Consider the following 17,359-nt stretch of genomic DNA (forward strand, 5'->3'; position numbering starts at 1 on the left):
AAAAATGCACCGAACTGGCCCAGAATAATGCTGCAGGACGATGAGTCTGCTCACAACTCGTCCTTGAGGTTGGCGCCACCAACAGCCGAGTCGGGTGTGGGTGCGTCCGGCAAGGCCGCGTCAATGGGCGAGTCTCGTGTCGCGTCCCCCTTCTCTGCTTGTCCTCCTCGTTGGCGCTGAGCTTGTACCGACGCTGCGGCCGCCGACGCTGACGCAGCCGCAGCAGACGCAATGGCCTGCTTGGCACCACCGGCCCCGACACCCATCTTGACGAGACGGTAACTGCCGCCAATCCACCAGGCGGCAAATCCACCCACACGGTCAAGGACGCGCTTCTTGATGACATAACCGACGACAAGGAGGAAGAGGCCCAGCGCGGCAAAGATGAGGGCGCGGTCCCACCAGTCTGCCTTTTCGATGGCCCGCACAAGCTGCGCCGAGGCGGTAACCAGAACGTCGTACGTGTCGTACAGGCCGTGTGTTGTGCGCAGGGTGCGGGTGGACTCGTCTGCGAGTGTCAGTACGATGGGCTCCACGACAGCCATCCTAGACATGCCAAGAAAACGTACCCAACATCTGCACGCTGAGGACGCTGCGCTCCAACTCGGTCTGGAGGAGCTGCGTCGTGCGACGAAGCGCGTCTGTCACTTCGTTTGTCTTGGTCTGTAACGCGTCGTCACCTCTGTGCAAGTGTAAGCAGCTGTCTCTGCTATACCTATGCAGCTGGTCTTGCGTCACGAGCTCCACTCACCCCGCGCTCGTCGTCGCCTCGGCCTTTGGGACCTCGTCGGGGTCCAGTAGCTCGTGCCGGCTCGATGCGGCGACCTGGGCGCGCTTGGATGCCACAAGCGCGGCGCGATACTCGTCACGGACACTGGGGACTGTTAGCATGGACAGAGGGGAGGGGACGGTGGCATTACCGGCGTCCAGCTGCAGAAGACTTCCTGGTAGCTGAACACACGCGTTCACCAGCAGCCGGTACTCGTCCCCACTCACATAATGTACTCTGCCTCTACCTCGTCCCACATCATCATCACCGCCCCTCTCAGACTAGGCGGCAGGGCCTCGCACTCCTCTTTGGCATCCTCCAGTCCCGCACGGACGGCCTCGAGGTCGCCGCGGGCCTCGTTGGCCAGGTCGCGCGCGAGAGATGTTGAGCAGTCGCGCAGTCGGGGGATCTGGTACGAGCGCACGTCTTGCAGCCTGCGAGAGAGGCGGGAGAGCGTAGGTGTCGGGTCTGGTGCTGGGGTGAGGGGAATTGGCGGCATGGTTGCTGAAGAGAAAGTGAAAGTGGGATTATGTCGCCCGATGACGTGTGGACAACGGTTGAAGCGTGACGGCAGGGACGACGGCGGCGACGAACTACTGGCGCGATCTCGGGCTCAGTCCCGAATATTGACACCACAACACCCACCCACCATTGACATGACTCACTCGTCCACCGCGGCGGACAGCGCTACGGAACATGGCAGGTTCATGCTTGCCAAGCGGAACGACATGGCAAGGCGGTATCCGTACGCCTCGGTCATCGACGACGCCAAGAAGCAGCTCCCAGAATGGGCGTTTGAGCCGGCGTTCATCGCCGGTGCGTCTGCTGTCCTCGCTGTCGCTGGAACGCTCGGGGCTGCGAGAGGATACCGCAGGTGGTTCAAGCGCATCCCCAACGCCGACTCTGTAACTGGCTCAATAATTGAAAAGCAGCCTTTTATCAAGGGTGTTGTGACTCGGTGAGTTGGAGACCGCGCATGTCACGCTGGCAAGAACGACTGGCGCCGGCAGCTGCGTTCTGCGGCCAGGCCTCGTTGTCACTGAACATGGACGTTCCTTACACAACTCTCTTGTAAACTAATACCACTCGCAGTGTTGGAGACGGCGACGGCTTCCGGTTGTACCACACTCCTGGCCCTTTCTGGCGCTGGCCACTCAAGTTCCGTCGTGTCCCCACTGGTGTAAAGGGTGAGTTGTTCCTTGAGACGTCAGGCGGGCAGTGCAGGTATCGTCACAATGAGAGACGCAACTATCTGTCAGGCCTTCACACCTTAGCTCTCCCCAGGGTGCGAGAGGAGGACGCTGACCCATCAGATCTCAAGAACCAAACACTCTCGATACGTATTGCTGGCGTCGACGCACCTGAGATGGCACACTTTGGCAACCCTGCTCAACCACATGCCAAGGAGAGCTTTGACTGGCTCGTCAAAGAGGTGACTGGCAAGGTTGTCAGATGCCAGCTGCTCCGCAAGGACCAGTACAACCGTATCGTGGGTACCGAGTCTGTGGAAGCGCGGGGTTGAAGGTGCATGTGTTTCTCTACAACACCTTGCTATCCTTATGTCACATCGAGTGTTGGGTAGCCTTGCTGATGCTCCCAGGTCGGTCTGCCTTACATCCACCGTACCATTCTTCCCGACAAGCCCCTCCCCCTAATGATGCTCAAGGAGGGTATGGCGGTTGTGTACACGCAGGGAGGCAGCGAGTATGGACCTTGGGGTCTTGAGAAGATGCAACGTCTCGAGGACGAGGCCAAGTGAGTCACTGATTCCCGTACCCGTTACTGACGCTCTACAGACGCGCCAAGCGTGGCATGTGGGCGTCGCGCAATGTCCAGCTGCCGAGCGATTACAAGAAGCGTGTCAAGGAAGGCGAGACGCCAATAGTCGAGACGAAGAGCAGCAAGAAGTCTGCCGAGCCTGGGTTCTTTGAGAAGCTCGGCCGGTGGTTGGGTTCCAAGACCTAGGTGTACCGGTCCTCATGGCCACAAGCGACGGGGCGACGAGAGGAGAGCATCATCCCAAACCAAATCAGCATACCAACTCATAACCACCAAAGAGCACAATGTAACGGGACCGCGTCGGCACGGCGAAGCAGTAACTGTTTGCTGCTGCTTTCTCGTGTCGTGCAGATATGACATGCCATGATACAAAAACCTATGCCAATATTTAAGCGGTGTTGACCTCGCGGATGGTGGTGGAGGGAGCGGGGTTGAGATCCTTGCTGTAGACAGGCGTCAGTAGAAAGTTCACGGCCTAGCAGCTTCTAACTCACAGAGCCACGCCCTTCTTCGTCAACATCCACCGCACAACGAGGGGGTCGGTACGCAGAGTCTCGTTCAGGCGCTTGAGAACGATGGGAGAGGTGTCAAAGGTCATGGTGAAGTGGCTGTATTGTCAGTATGGTGTGGCTAGCAAGGTAGCGTGAGAGGAGCGACAAAGTGAGAAACCCGAGAGCCCGAGTGCAATGTGCTCTGAAGACGGTTGGATCGGCCATGCGAGTCACCTCTACTCTCCTCTCTTCGCCCTTCATCGTCCTCCGCCTCGCCACAGGAAGCACATCTACTCACTCGCCGTGGGTGTGGTACTGCTGGTTACGACGCATGCGGGTTGGCAGAGTAACGTTCTTGCCGAGCGAAGCAAAGTCGCGCACCACGCCGCCCGAACGGTGGACAGTGGTCGCCAGCGACTGCACCAATTGACGCAAGTTTGCCTGGAGGTTAGCACAGGTCACGGATCATGAGACAGTGTCGATAACGCGAGACAGCGCTGGGAGGAACGCGGGCACAGGAAGAGCAACGAAAAGCGTAGGTTGGGCGTGGGGAGGGAAGTCGTGAGGGAATGGCGATGGGAGGGGAGGGAATGTTGTTGAGGTCGAGGTTGATGACGGCCGCACATCGATCACATGGGACAGACTGGGGAAGAACATGTCACCTGTACGCAGGAATATGCTTGCCCACAGAGGCCCAGATGCCAATCGTCTGCCGATGCGGGCGAGGTACACGCCACCCAACCTCGTTCAACAAAAGTCGGAGACGAATGTCGCAGATATATCGGCCTAGGTCGTGTGCTTTCCGCGCGTTCCTCCGGGCCCCGCGATGCGTGCTTCCCATGAATGTCGATACTCACTGGGGACACGGGGTTGTGGCTGGCGATGCAGAAGAGCTCGTACAGCGGCATGGTGGTGGTCTAGGTGGTTGCTTCAGCGTCCTCACTTGGCTCTTGGCTCATGAACCTCCATCTCTCCTCCGACTCTTGACGATCTCGGGATAAATTCCAAAATAAACCCAGGAGAAAAATGCTGCCGCCGTGAGTTCAGCCTGGGGGAGTCCGTTCCACAGGAAGTGGCATCTAGTGGGAAGCTATCGAGAGTGACGGACGCTATGGGGCTTCTACATGTAGTTATTAAACAGAGGACTGGGGTAGTCGCTGAAGGCATGGGGGGTTCTCAACGGACAGGTAGGTAACATTCGTCAGGGGGTCGTAATAATGCGCGCATGGTCATTCCGGTGTGTCACTTGGCGAAGAGGGCTTCGTCCTGGTGCTTTCTCTGACGGCTGAGCCAGGCGACGGGAGCTGGACGCTGTACCACTGGGCGGCGCAGGCCTGCAGCCACGACGTGGTCGCGCACGACACGAGCTCCAACGTCGTGCCAGGCAGCAAGCATAAGCTGTTGCTCTTGGCGGTAACGAGAGTCCATCGACAAGGCAGTGCTCTGCATTGTCAGCTAACAGCGCGGGAGACAGCTTACCTTCGCCAGCGAGAGCTCGCTCTTTAGCTGGGTGATCTGCGCTTCGTACGCCTTCTGAGCCTCGCTCGTCGTTGCAGAGAGCTGAATGTCAGCCCACAAGTCCTCACCAGTTCGCTTACCCTCTTGCCTTCCTCGGCACGGAAGAGCGCGTCCTGGTTCTTGATGAACGCGCGCGCCTTCTTGAGCTTTTCGCTGAGCGTTGCAACCTCGGTAGTGAGCTTGTCGTTGCGCTCCTGCATGTCGAGCATGGGACCCTGAGATGCAAGTGGTATGCCAGCCGCCTCGAGCGAGGCGCGCATGTCGTTGAAACGGCGCTCACGTTCAAGAGCCTCCTGACCCTGCTCGATACCCGACGCCTGCATCTCAATCTTGTCCATCATGAGATGACGGATTTCCTCAAGGTGCAAGCGGTCGCGTTCGCGGAGTGTGGCCAGTTCGTCGGTCAGGTGCGTGACCTGCCTGCTGTATGTCTGGTTCTCGGAACGTGCCTCGTCACGGGCAGAGGCAATGATGCTGCGCTTGTCCTTGTCGACAAGACCCACTGAACACGTCAGCCTTTGAACTAGTTTATACACTCACAGTCAGCCTTGACGTTGGTGAGCTGACGAACAAGCTCGCTGTGGGCGACCTCGGCAGCCTGTTTATCCTTGACGAGGTGATCGCGCTCCTCGAGGACCTCGTCGAGCTTTTGGCGAAGGGCCAGCGCAGTGGCAGTCTCGTCACCGCCGCGGCCAGTGACAATATGCTCGAGCTTGGCCTGTGTAAGGAGCATCTGGCGATTTGCCTCGAGGTAGTCGGCCTGGTACCGCTCGCGACCTTTACCGGCTTCGGCAAGCATAGTCTCGAGGGCAGCCATCTTCTCGCTGTCCTCGGATGGTGCTTCCACACCAGCAAGCTTGTGCTCGAGGGTGCGGATCCGCCGACGCAGCTCGGTCTTGCTGAGACCCTCATTCTCGTCACCTGTCAGGTCCAGCTCGGCATCTAGCGACGTGTCTCCGACATCTAGCGATCCCATCATCGAAATGGGCCGCTGCTTGTTGGGCGCCTCAAGATCCTTGATGCGCTCCTGGTGGACGTGGATCTCGTCACGAAGGCGGTCACGGTCACGTTCCATGTCGGCGAGGGCCTGTTGTGCCTGCTCGAGCTGGACCGTGAGGTTGGCAAACTCAGACGCCTGTTGGTTCGTGCTCTTTTCGAGGGTCTCAACCTGTGTGCGGTAGTTGTCGTTCAGGGCCTTGGCAGCGGAGAGCTTGCGCAACTCGACCTCGAGCTTGGCGTTCTTGTCCATCATGACGGTATTCTCCTCTTCCAGGATACGAAGCTCGCGACGGAGACCGGCCGAGTCTTCCAGCTTCTTCTTGTACTTTTCAATAACATTCTCGTTCTTGTGCAGGCGTTCCTCTACTTGCCGGAACTCTTCCACTTGGTCACGGAGTTTGGCAACCTCGGACGCAGTCCCACGAAGCTCCTCAACCTGCATGGGTCAGCTCATTCACTTATATCACCCACAGTCTTGGTGAGCTCGGCCACGAGAGTGGTCTGCTTCTCCAGGGCAGCTTCGGTCTCTGCCAGTCCGTCCTCGGCGCGGACGAGATCGGCGCGAAGCGACTCGGTTTCGCTAATGCCGACAGTCGTGGTGCGTGCAGCTTCCAAGGAAGCGCGACGGTCATTCTCGCGGGCTTCCGAGGCCTCATTCATCTGGACACTCAGGTTGGCAACCTGCTCCGTCATTTGTTCGTATTTGGAGCGCAGGTCGTCGTTCTCCTGTAACAGGCGGTCCCGTTCCTCGCGAAGGGCCGATACGGGAGGCCTGAGATAAGTCAACACGTTGTTCTGGATGCTTGCCAGCGACATCGTTGCACCCAGGACTCACGACAATGGACTAGCCTCTGCTTCCTTGGCCTCATCGTCTCCTTCGTGACCCTGTGGCAACGTTGCCATGACCTGCAACAAGTTAACTCTCCGAAACGTCAAACGGCCTGTTCCTGCCACGATGCTGGTGATGTGTTCCACACTCACGCCTTCTATTGTCTTCATGAGCTCGACCATGGCACCCTCGTCGAGCGCCTGAATCTTGGCAATGACTCGTTCATTGGCTGGACCCATCGCGCCGACAACGACGCAGAGGCGACAGATCTGGACCAGGCCAGCGGAGCCTTCTGGTGACTTGGGGTTGCGTGCGACGGCATTGAAGTTCGGTTCGGGCAAGGTAGTGACGGCTAACGTCTGCGCGTTTGGTGCATTCAGTGGGTACGAGAGTAGAAGGCGGTACAGGCGCTTGCTACAATGTCAGCCAGTGGTAAGCGTCGTCGTCACCCACAGTGTGTTCATACGCAGAACCCAGTTGTCGGACGGAGATGAGGTTGAGGGCTTAGCCGCCGCCGCCTTGGGCCCACCCTTGAAGTGAGTCGCATCACTGCCGTTAGCACAAGACAGCCCCCGCGCCTGTCAACTTACATGGAGTGCATCACCTGTGACCAGGTCAGCATCAAACTTGTAATCGCGCGTGTTGGATAGCATCGCGCGTGTGCAAGAAACGTACCTCCATGAGAACCTTGGCGTCGGCCAGCTGGTCAAACGCAGTGACTCGCCGCGATGGCCGGAAGCTGTTGAACAGCGCGAGCAGGGCGTCCTGCTCGCGACGGGACATGGTTGCTGAGGACGAGTAATGTCAAAGGCCCCGTGGGCAGTACGAGAGATGGTTAGAATGAGAAATGGATACCCGTGCTTGTGTATGGGTGTCCTGGTGGCAGCTCAGAGCGGCCAGGGGCGGCCAAAATGCGGGGCCCAAGCGCTTAATCGCCAAAAAGTGCCGGCGAGTGGTTTCGTCAACAACAACTCCTCATCACATCGCTGTCTATCTGCGTCTCTTCTGCTGCGAGTTCTCATGCAAAGCACATTGAGAAGAGGCACATATGAGTAGGGGTGCATTCCGGTGCATATTCCGCTCCACACGAAGTAACGGAGGACACACTCCCTCCACAGCTTGCAATGGTGCGAGAATCTCTTCGTCACCCAACATCTCCGCAGCATGTCACACCGCGATGAAGACGGTCACATCCTCAGATCGTATAATATCTGAAGTATCCACGAATACCACCGCCCACATGGACACTCATGCCTGCCCATGCATTACGTGTTCTAGTGACAAGAGCCTGATCATGCATCACATGCCAGTCAAACAATGCAACAACCATTCAATGTGGCGGGGCTCTTCCGATGGGAGGAAGGCCACAAGGCCACCTGCTGACGCCAACTGCGAGGTCCCCTTGAGTTTCCATACGTATCCTCCAGCTAGCTCAATATCAAAGCCAGTATACTGCCATACTGCATCCTGGAGCGTGTGGTTTATGTGTGCCACAGCCGCAGTCGGCCCCTCATCGAGATGCCTAAGACGGTGGAGGTGTGGTCCGCAACTGTGGTCGTTTGTCGTCGATGCAATGTGCCTTTTTCAGTGGCGCTGTCCACCTTGGTCTCTACCGCTCGTCCACCACGGACTCAGCTACATCAGCTGTCAACTTCAAGTGCGCCTCGTTTGATCGATGGCTTGCCGGATCGTCTCTCAAGTGCCATGGCTGATGGGATAAATAAAGCAAAACGCGAGCCAAAATAATAGAGACCGCCGCTGCGCCGCCGGCGGATCGCATCGCCCAAGCCATGCAGCCATGCCCGTCAGCTCTGAATGTTGGCAGCACCCGTCGTTTCATATACACCACACGCAACCATGGTGAGCAGAGCACCCAGCAACAGCGTCCAGCTAGCTCACACCTTTGCAGGAGTTCTCTTCCTCCAACGTTCCCATCTCGCGCGAGACCTGGGCTCCCCGCTCGCCCGTGCAGCCCGCCGAGGACCGCTACTCGGAGCGTGCTCCCGTCCCGGCCCACGACGTCGACATGCCTGAGCGCCGCGAGTCCCGCGACGCTCGCGACGACCGCGACGACCGTGACGACCGTGACCGTCGTGACGACCGCGATGAGCGTGGTGGCCCCGGCGGCTACGACCGCAACGACCGCAGGTAAGTCGTCGTTGTCTCGTTGTCTCGTTTCGTTTCTTCCCGGTGGTCCAAGCGGCCCAAAGGTGGAGGGAGTCCTTTGGACGTTTGAACGCCGATGTGAGCTGTGAGAGGGATCGTCACAGTGGGCGCAATGGGGACAGCTCGAGGCGCAGAGGGAAGGACAGTTGCTGGTCGCTTCTTGGGAACAAACATCCCTTCCTTCTCATCATCATCATCTATCCATCCTCCACGGTCTCTTGCTCAGCATGCCTGGCTCGGACGCGTCCATGCGCTCAGCCTCTCGCTGGTCCTCCCCCAGCGCTCCAGGTGGCTCTCTTCCCCCCCTCCGCCAGTTTACCTACTTTGCTCGTTCCCCTTCCCCGCCCGCCCCATGGCGTCAGGCGGACTGCTATCGTCCCTCTCGCTCCTTCTCTCCTCCTGCCAACCGTTCTCGCAGTCTGACGTTTAGGGACATGCCCCCTGCCGCTCCCCGCCCCACCACCGCCCCCCGTGCGGACGCCAACAACGTTCTCGGTGTCTTTGGCCTCTCCATCCGCACTCGCGAGCGTGACCTCGAGGACGAGTTCAGCCGCTTCGGCGACGTTGAGAAGGTCATCATTGTTTACGACCAGAGGGTAAGTACACACCTCCAGCTTGCAACTTGCTGACAATAGACCGACCGTTCGCGTGGCTTCGGCTTCATTACCATGCGCCAGATTGAGGACGCCACCCGCTGCATTGAGAAGCTCAACGGCATGGTTCTCCACGGACGTGCCATCCGTGTCGACTACTCGGCTACCCAGAAGGCCCACGCCCCTACTCCTGGAGAGTACCGCGGCGAGAAGCGTCCCTTCGACGACCGCTTTGGCCGCGACAACCGTCGTGGCTACGACGACCGCTACCGTGGTGACCGTGGCGACCGTTACTCGGGTGGTGGTGGTGGCGGTGACCGCTACGAGGACAGGCGCGGTGGCGACAGGTGGGGTGGCGACCGCGACCGTACGTGGCGCGACAGGGACGGCGGCCGCGACGGTGGTTCGTCGTACCCCGCTCGTCGTGACGAGGACCCCTACGGCGGCCGCTCGCGTCGCGAGTCTGACCGCGGCGTGGACCGTGGCGCCGACCGTGGTGCCGACCGTGGCGCCGACCGCGAGGACAGGGATGAGCGTGGCTCGGCCCGTGGTGGTGACTTTGACCGTGACTCGCGCCGCCGCTCGCCTTCGCCCGCCCGCCGCCGCTACTCCCGTTCGCCCGAGCGCCGTCCTGCTCCTCCCACCGAGTCGCGTGCCGAGCCCCGCCCCTACTAGGTGCCTCAAGCCGTGTTTCGCGCGCGCGCGCAACTTCAAGTGTGAACCTCGCCCTCTCGTGTCAAGACCTCTCCAAGTGCTCCCTCCACAGTCTCCTACAATTCCTCAATAAGCCCCCCCCCCCCTCCCCATTTCAAATGATATCGTCCCATGTCAAGTCCACTTAAGCAATTCATCAATGTGTTAATAGCAAAAGGAAACAACGTCCTGCAGCAATGTGTTCAATGACGCAAGAGCATGAGCCCTGGCAACCCTTATAGATCATGTTCAACACATGTCAACAGCGCAGCAAGGCAACTCCACGAAAGGCCCATGGGCGTTGGTGCGGAGGAAGGTACAAGTCGAACCGTGCAGAAGGGGTACATAGGGGGGCTTGTGGCCGAGGACCACCACCCCTCCCTACCGATGGCGCAGTGACGAGTAACAGCAGGTGGAGGTCAGCGCCTCGGTGTAGGGTCTTCCACGCGGTCCAAGGAGCCAGGAGAGGTGAGTAACTGACTGCGGACTGTGGTCCATAAGATGAAATGCATTGGGTATCCAGTGTAGTGGTACAATCGGAGGAGAAGCCTAGAACTTGACGCGACGTTTGCGCGCTGTGTACTTGGAGTCGAGGGGAACCCTGCGAGTGTCAGTAAAAGCTCGACGCTCCCGTACATGTCAACACAAAGCCAAACTCACCCTTCCTTTCCACGTGTGCGGTACAGGTCCTTCTTCTTGAGGACCCACTCCTTGCCGGTGAGGTCCTTGGAAGACTTCTTCTTGCCCTTCTTGCCGTCGCGGCCCGAGTCGCGACGGCGGCGGCGCTCGTTCTGGATCTGCTCGCGCTTCTTGGCCTTGTCGGACGAGGTCATCTCCTCGCCGTCGAGACCCTTGGGAACCTCCTGCTGTCCAACCATGAGACAGAGGTACATCTTACGCGCCTTGCGCGAGTTGGGGTAGTCGACAACGAGACCACCGCCGAAACCGGCACGCTGCGCGCACTGGGTGATGAGCTGCACCTGGTCGTCCGAGTTGGGGTAGAACTGGAAGACGGCACGCGAAGGGTTCTTGAGCGCCGAATGGAGAGTGGTGAAGAACCTGGTCAGGCGCTGGGGAGGGCTGTTGGTCGAAGTGTCGGCGTTCATGAGCCACTGCAGCACCGAGATGGAGATGCAGCCGTCAAAGGTACCGGGACGGAAGCCAAAGCCCTGGCCAATGTCGTGCAGCATCAGGTCACCCTCGACCTCGCGCTCAAGCGCCACCTCTGAGACGTTAGCTGCCTGATTCATTTCCTCGCCATCACCTCCTCCCACACCCACCGAGCATGCTTGGCGAAATGTCGACACCGACCCAGACGTGTCCGTCCTCGTCGAGAATCTCGCCCGAGAGACCCGAACCACAGCCAATGTCGAGGAGGAAGGCACTCTCTCCTGGGGGCAGCTGCAAAAGCTCCAATGCACGGTCGGTCATCTGGGCTTGAATGTTCTGGACACGGGTGCTGCGTATGTCAGCAGGCGCACGTGATGGGGAGAGATGGGAAATAGGCGAGGTCGCAGGCAGCAGACAGCTTGGGTACGAGAGCGCAGAAAGTTGTTGGGACTGAGGGCCACCATGCACCTCAAATGCCATGATGCAGAAAAACCAAATCGATACCCACTTGCCAGTGTACTTCCTCGCCTCGGTGTCGCCGTAGAACTGCATGTCAGCTGTTGATTCCATACAGGTTGACCTGAGCTCACAATCTCAGGAGGCGCAAGCTCCTCCGGCCTAGACATGGTGACCTGTTGGTTTCTAAGTCGGGATTTCGGTTACAGTTGGGCCGCGTTCCTCGCTATGGGGGCGGTTTGGTAGATGTTGTTGCCAGTTGTTGGCGAGCAAGAGAGTCTAAAGAGGTGGGAATGGAGTTGAACTTGAAGGTGGATGCTCGGTGGCCAAAACGCTCAAAATCTCGGACCACGTGGCCGCAGTGGGTCCCCGCGTCACGTGATCTTCATAGGGGCTCCCAGACGCGTTCAGGTGTCATCGCGATGGACAAGCATCAACAACATTGCACTCTATCATTACAGTCAACCTTTACAGCTGCAAAGCTTGTACAATCAACATACCTCGAGGGAGAGTCTGAATGGAGGATTAAGATGTTTGCGGGAGACCCACTGCCGCAGCTCTTCGCTCTCGTCCCGAGCGGCGACGCGTCCTTCTCCTTGCCTTCGAAACTCGACAGTGTCGAGCCGAGCTTCGCCCTCCCGCCTCTCGACGAGGACGCGCCGGGCATAGAGCGTCTACTGGGGACTCTTGGGAGAGAGAGTGTTTCTTCCTGGGACTCGGTTCCTAGGAAGAATCCCGCCTCGCCTCCCAACGTGGAGGAACATGATCAACACATACATTACAGTAACATTGAGCCGCCTCGCACGCTGCCTGACGATATTTGGGCTCAGGCTGCTGTCCCAGAAGCAGGACCTAGTCGAAAGACCTTCAATGTGAGCTCAGAAAGGTTTTGGATCCTCCGAAAGCTCATCCATAGATCCACACTTGGGACGAAGAGCCAACATCTGCGAGCTTCCTCTCCGAAGCGCCGAATGACGCGTTCGAGTCGCTGCTCATCTCGTACGTTCAGTTACGTTCTTTTCTCCTCAATAACCATGTAGCTAACGTTCAGGTCTGAGCCCCCTATCCAACTTCCCAAACTCCGCACCCCTAGCGTCCCACAACCCGTGGACGCGCGCGCGCTGCTCGACCTTATGATGCGCGCCACCCTCGGAACAGCCATGACGGACACGCTGCGGTGGAGTCGTAGAGGTGGCAAGTTTGTGTATTCTGACAATGGCGCGCGACCTGTCGGTATGGAACGGAAGACTGCCAACGAGTGAGTTGGTCGGTGTGCGTGAAAAGCTCATCCCAGCCTCATGGACGAGTTCCTCACGATCGGTACGGCTGTGCGCCGCCTGGAAATCATTGTCGAGGAGCATTCTGCAACGTGAGTGAACTGTACATAGCCCAAGCTGACCTTAGACCGCTCACGCCCACTCACCACGCGCTCTTCTACTCGCTGTCAACCATCCTGACGTTCATGAAACAACGCCTCGCTGCGGCTGTCAATTCAAGTCGCGAGGTAGATGACGAAGGGGCAGCGCCTTGGCTCCGTCGGGTTCTCGACCTCGAGAATGTGTACGAGCTCTCCATGGCCCTCTGCGAGGTCATGTGCTGGGTGAGGTTCTTTAAACCCTGTACAGGCTAACTTCTTCAGCCAATCGATCAAGCACGACCCGTTGGCTTGCCTGCACGGCCAGCATCTGTGCTCACACACCTTTACTCACACCTACTCGCACAGCTCACCACCGCAACGGAGGAACAGCAGCGAGGTCTCATCCCGCTCGCCCTTGCGTACCTGCTGCAGCATGTAAGCCAGCCCTTCCTCGACCTCCTTCACTCGTGGATCGGGTTGGCCGACTCGAGTCGTGCAGACGAGGACAAGGACCCAAACAGCCAGCCGTGGGCCGACCTGGGCATCACCCGCTCGCCCCTTCCGGCTATGGAGGGTATCGAGAACCGCTGGGAGTACACCTTCTCTGCCAAGCGCATGCCTGCGTTTGTGCCTCGAGATATACGGCGGACGCTCTTCGAGGCCGGCCGGTCACTGCGAGCCTTGTGCGAAGCGTCTGATGGTCTCCACCCGCTCTGTGCTCGTGACTGGCATCTGAAGGCCAATTGGGGCTGGGGCTGCACCGATGATTTGTGGGTAATTCGTAGATACGCAGCTGACCCATAAGACCTTCATACGACCTACGATATCACGCCCGTCGTGTTCAGCGCGAGATTGACCGTTGGCGTGGTGCCAGCTACATTCGAAACCGCACCATATCGGCCTCGTCTGTGGGCAGCATCCGCCAAGGCAGGAGACACCCACCAGATGCCATATCTGTGGGAGGCTCGCCTACCACACACTATGGCTCCCTCTCCTCGCTGCCAGACACACCTCCAAAGTTGAAGCCTGACAACATATGGGCAGTCTTTAGCCAGCCACCCGGCTCGCAGCTATCACTGTTCCCCACACAAGGACAGGCCAACTCTGCCGCGCCATTGTGGGCACCCACGCCGGTGGAGGATCTTGAAGCATTCATCACCCGCCATTCGGATCCCAAGTACTCGCTTCTCCCGACCGACTCGCCGACGCTTGAGCTCTATGTCTCTACCCACCTCCTCGCGCCCCTTCTCGCCCACGCGACCTTGATCTCACGCGCTCTCATTTCGCTTTACCTTGACGACCTTCACTTTCTGGACCACCTTGACGTCCTCCGCGCTTTCTGGCTGGGCGGTGACCCCGGTTTCGCGGAGCGCGTCGGTGCGGCATTGTTCGGCAAGGGCATTGCTGGTTCCGGGGAAGCTGTGGGTATGGGCAAGCGAGCCCACACACGAGCGAGACTAGGTCTCGATGACGGATCATCCCCTGGATCTTCTGCCCCATCGTCTCCTGCCCCAGAACGCACGATCGACTGGGGTATTGGTCTTGGGCTCGGTTTGTCTGACCGTAAGCGCTGGCCTCCAGGTGGTGCTGAGCTGGCGTATGCTCTTCGCACATCGCTCCTGGATGAAGACGAGATGGGTGGCCCCTCGCAGCGTGGCGCCGTTTGGGACGGTATTGAGGACCGAGTGTCGTTCGCAGTGCGTGCCCTTCCCGAGGATAACAAGGATGGACCAAGAGCCAAGTGGCTCAATCCTCAAGGTGAGCTTACACTTCTAACGAGCACCAGCTGACGTTAGCCATCGAGGCCCTCGACTTTCTTCACCTCGCCTACTCTCCGCCAGTCACCATTGGAGCCCTGCTGCCCCCATCCATTATGGACAAGTACCAGCTTATCCACAACCTTCTTCTCCGTCTTTCGCGTGTGGACTCGGTTCTGCGCGGCCTGTACTTTGACATTGTACGCCCCGTCCACCCGGCAGACGGCGGTCCCGTCAAGAGTGGCGTGGACGCCGGTTTCAACCGCCTTCCCTCAAAGGTGGGGCTACCAACTCGCCGCGCGTACAGCGTCTTTGAACCTGGGAGCGACGCAGAGCGCGCCGTTCTGTATGCTCGCTACAGCATGAGCTGGTTCGTGACCACGTTCTCGCACTATGTTCTCGACACTGCAATCGGGCATAACTGGGACGTAATGCGGCGCCGGCTTGACCGCCTGCGCCGACGCACCCACGGGTCTGCCGTGACCGACCCGGCCAGCCGACCAGTGACCCCGGGTCCTGATGCCGAGGACGACGAGTACGACTATCTCGACGACGAGCTGAGCGAAGCCGGAGGTGTAGACGACGACACTGGAGCAACACAGCTTGGATCACTGTCCCAGCTGCAGTCGGCACACTCGCTGGTCGTCTACCACAACATTATTCTGAACCGGATTCTCCGCGCCTGTCTGCTCAGTCCCCAGCCAGGACACCAGGTCACGTTCAAGATCCTCATGGCGCTGCTGGGTCTCATTCTGGACCTGGGTAAAGTTGTCAAGGAGATTGAGCGCGGGTCAGTCTCTGTCGAGGCGGGCGGAGAGGTGGTCAAGGGCATCGCGATCGACTGGGCCGACAAGCAGACCGTTTTCGTGAGTTGCTGCATCAGATAATCTGTGGCCCTAACTCCCTCGCAGCTACATGCCCTCGAACGCCTGTCGCTGCGTACCTCCAAGCATGGCGCGGCCATGGACGACGACGCGCCTGCGCAGGGGGGACAGGCGGACCTCCAACTTCTGCTCGAGGGCGAGCGGGACGTGGACGACGAGGCCAAGTCGGCTCGACCGGGCAGTGCCGAGCTGCAGGAACTGTTCTTGCGCTTCAAGCTCGGAGGAGGGGAGAAGCGTTCGGGAAGGTACAGGGATTAGCTGAGGCGCGGTGCTGGTAGCTGTGTGTATAACACGTAGGCATCCCTCGGAGCCTACCAGGACCAAGACCAAAGTCGTCAACCGAACACAACTAACAGGTAGCGCTAACCACACTGACGACAAGTACATGGCGGGGTGAGTTGCCACAGGAACGAACAGCACTGCGATGATCCTATCTCCTCATGTGCACGATCGAACATGCCCCTCTCTCACGTATGCCAGGCGCGCCACCCGTTCCCAGATTTGCAGTTCCCGACACACGGGCTATTCTCAAGAGGCACCGGTGCCGCTTGCACTGGGTTCTGGACACATGCACCATTGTGCTGTGCGTTGTGCGCTATACGCACCGGCTGGTTGCGCGTGCGTTGTCGGGCCGTGGAGAAGAGACTAAAGGTTCGGCCGCGGCGCGTTCTTTGGCACAACGGATGGGCGGTGGACCTAGACTGATCGGATCGGTACCCCCCTTGGGCTGTTAGTGGACCGACACAACGCCCTGGGATCTGGATACAGAGCCGAAGCATGGTGCAGAAGGTAACACTTGCCTGGGGCCTCGACTTTCGGAATTGCATCCGCCGAGCGCCACATTGTGGTCTTGTCCATGTCGTACCGACAAAACCGTGCCGACACGAAACGTTAGAAATGAGCCGACATGTTGGGCGTCTACGGCGACGACCTGTGATACGTGTCTATACCTCAGTCCTCCCGAACACGAGCCCGTCGACGGGGCCGACCTGTGCGCCGCTGCGACGGTGCACACCACCACCGGAACGACCAGGACCCGCCACTGCCCGGACACCGCACACAAGCACGCGTAGCTCAAGGCCAAGGCACCAGCGAAGCGAAGCGACGCGCAGAAGACAACAAAACAAGCAAGCAAGCACACAAACGCGCGCGCGCGCAAGTACCAGAACCCCGGAACTGGGATCCTGGGGCCTGGGTATCCGAGCTCGGAGCGAGGCGTTCGTTTCGGTGCGTTAAGCGGATGGCGTTGCCCTTCATTTTCCTTCACTTTTCACTTTTGAGGTGACTGCGACGGACGCGCGCAAGTAGTGCTGTACTGTACTGTCCTGTGCTGGCGCCCACAAGTGGACCGGACTGGGGAAAGTGGCTCGTTGGGTAGCGCGGTGCTCGGACCTCGGACCTCGAATGGTTCGGGTCGGGGTGGTGTCGGGTATCGGCGCCGGGGGGGGGGGGGGGCTTTGGTATGTAGCTGACTGGAGCTGGAGCTGGAGCTGGAGCTGGAGTGTGGAGCGGAGGCGTCTTGTGTTGGCGTCGGCGGGCGCTCGGACTTGCTTGCGCGTCCGGATGGCGTCAAGCCCAGCGCACAAGTGACCGACCTCTATTCTCCAAACCTCTGCGTCCAGCACCAAACACGCACCTTTGTGGCGGGCAGACTGTGCTTGTGCTGCGGGGTCCACCGGTCCACCGGCCACCGCCATACATATCCACGTGGTGAGGGCCGTCAGCCTAGGATCAGCCTCTTCAGCTGGCTGACGTCGAGCTGCCGCCAGCCACGTCCAGGATACGACAAGTGGGGCCGGCGGTCGGCCCCCAACGCTCGTCGGCATCAGCATACCCGGGACGCACGTCGCCGCATGGGTCCTCGTGACCCTTTCTGTGCCGTGGGCGCGTCGGCGTTCGGAGTGCTGTCGGCGTCCTGTGGAGGCGGCTGGGGGGGCTGGCAGTACCCCACCCAGCTT

At 59.4% G+C, this 17,359-nt stretch overlaps 7 protein-coding genes across 7 annotated transcripts; 3 read left to right on the forward strand and 4 right to left on the reverse strand.

Moving 5' to 3' along the window:
• Window positions 1-50: 50 nt before the first annotated feature.
• Window positions 51-1,268, reverse strand: EHS24_007148 (uncharacterized protein; the record flags this gene model as incomplete). The annotated part of the gene is made up of 4 exons (XM_028622523.1): window positions 51-508; window positions 570-682; window positions 752-940; window positions 997-1,268. 4 exons carry the CDS (start codon window positions 1,266-1,268, stop codon window positions 51-53), a joined length of 1,032 nt encoding a protein of 343 aa, XP_028477415.1.
• A 229-nt stretch (window positions 1,269-1,497) lies between these two features.
• Window positions 1,498-2,734, forward strand: LCL3 (putative endonuclease lcl3; the record flags this gene model as incomplete). Its single annotated transcript, XM_028622524.1, has 5 exons — window positions 1,498-1,727; window positions 1,862-1,956; window positions 2,083-2,258; window positions 2,370-2,524; window positions 2,566-2,734. The coding sequence occupies 5 exons, from the start codon at window positions 1,498-1,500 to the stop codon at window positions 2,732-2,734; spliced, it is 825 nt and encodes a 274-aa protein (XP_028477416.1).
• Window positions 2,735-2,936: 202 nt separating this feature from the next.
• On the reverse strand, window positions 2,937-3,947 carry EHS24_007150 (uncharacterized protein; the record flags this gene model as incomplete). The annotated part of the gene is made up of 4 exons (XM_028622525.1): window positions 2,937-2,991; window positions 3,043-3,156; window positions 3,338-3,480; window positions 3,897-3,947. 4 exons carry the CDS (start codon window positions 3,945-3,947, stop codon window positions 2,937-2,939), a joined length of 363 nt encoding a protein of 120 aa, XP_028477417.1.
• Window positions 3,948-4,281: 334 nt separating this feature from the next.
• On the reverse strand, window positions 4,282-7,168 carry EHS24_007151 (uncharacterized protein; the record flags this gene model as incomplete). Its single annotated transcript, XM_028622526.1, has 10 exons — window positions 4,282-4,482; window positions 4,519-4,599; window positions 4,638-5,059; window positions 5,098-5,992; window positions 6,028-6,328; window positions 6,392-6,462; window positions 6,538-6,799; window positions 6,839-6,934; window positions 6,976-6,989; window positions 7,061-7,168. 10 exons carry the CDS (start codon window positions 7,166-7,168, stop codon window positions 4,282-4,284), a joined length of 2,451 nt encoding a protein of 816 aa, XP_028477418.1.
• A 1,074-nt stretch (window positions 7,169-8,242) lies between these two features.
• EHS24_007152 (uncharacterized protein) lies at window positions 8,243-9,819 on the forward strand (the record flags this gene model as incomplete). The annotated part of the gene is made up of 4 exons (XM_028622527.1): window positions 8,243-8,245; window positions 8,295-8,533; window positions 8,982-9,147; window positions 9,229-9,819. The coding sequence occupies 4 exons, from the start codon at window positions 8,243-8,245 to the stop codon at window positions 9,817-9,819; spliced, it is 999 nt and encodes a 332-aa protein (XP_028477419.1).
• A 567-nt stretch (window positions 9,820-10,386) lies between these two features.
• On the reverse strand, window positions 10,387-11,573 carry EHS24_007153 (uncharacterized protein; the record flags this gene model as incomplete). The annotated part of the gene is made up of 4 exons (XM_028622528.1): window positions 10,387-10,438; window positions 10,498-11,062; window positions 11,118-11,493; window positions 11,538-11,573. 4 exons carry the CDS (start codon window positions 11,571-11,573, stop codon window positions 10,387-10,389), a joined length of 1,029 nt encoding a protein of 342 aa, XP_028477420.1.
• Window positions 11,574-11,933: 360 nt separating this feature from the next.
• On the forward strand, window positions 11,934-15,659 carry EHS24_007154 (uncharacterized protein; the record flags this gene model as incomplete). Its single annotated transcript, XM_028622529.1, has 9 exons — window positions 11,934-12,275; window positions 12,320-12,402; window positions 12,455-12,661; window positions 12,698-12,772; window positions 12,808-13,003; window positions 13,043-13,534; window positions 13,606-14,518; window positions 14,557-15,383; window positions 15,429-15,659. The coding sequence occupies 9 exons, from the start codon at window positions 11,934-11,936 to the stop codon at window positions 15,657-15,659; spliced, it is 3,366 nt and encodes a 1,121-aa protein (XP_028477421.1).
• Between the last annotated feature and the right edge of the window lie 1,700 nt (window positions 15,660-17,359).

Source organism: Apiotrichum porosum (assembly GCF_003942205.1).
Source record: "Apiotrichum porosum strain DSM 27194 chromosome Unknown scaffold_4, whole genome shotgun sequence".
Lineage (NCBI taxonomy): Eukaryota > Fungi > Basidiomycota > Tremellomycetes > Trichosporonales > Trichosporonaceae > Apiotrichum > Apiotrichum porosum.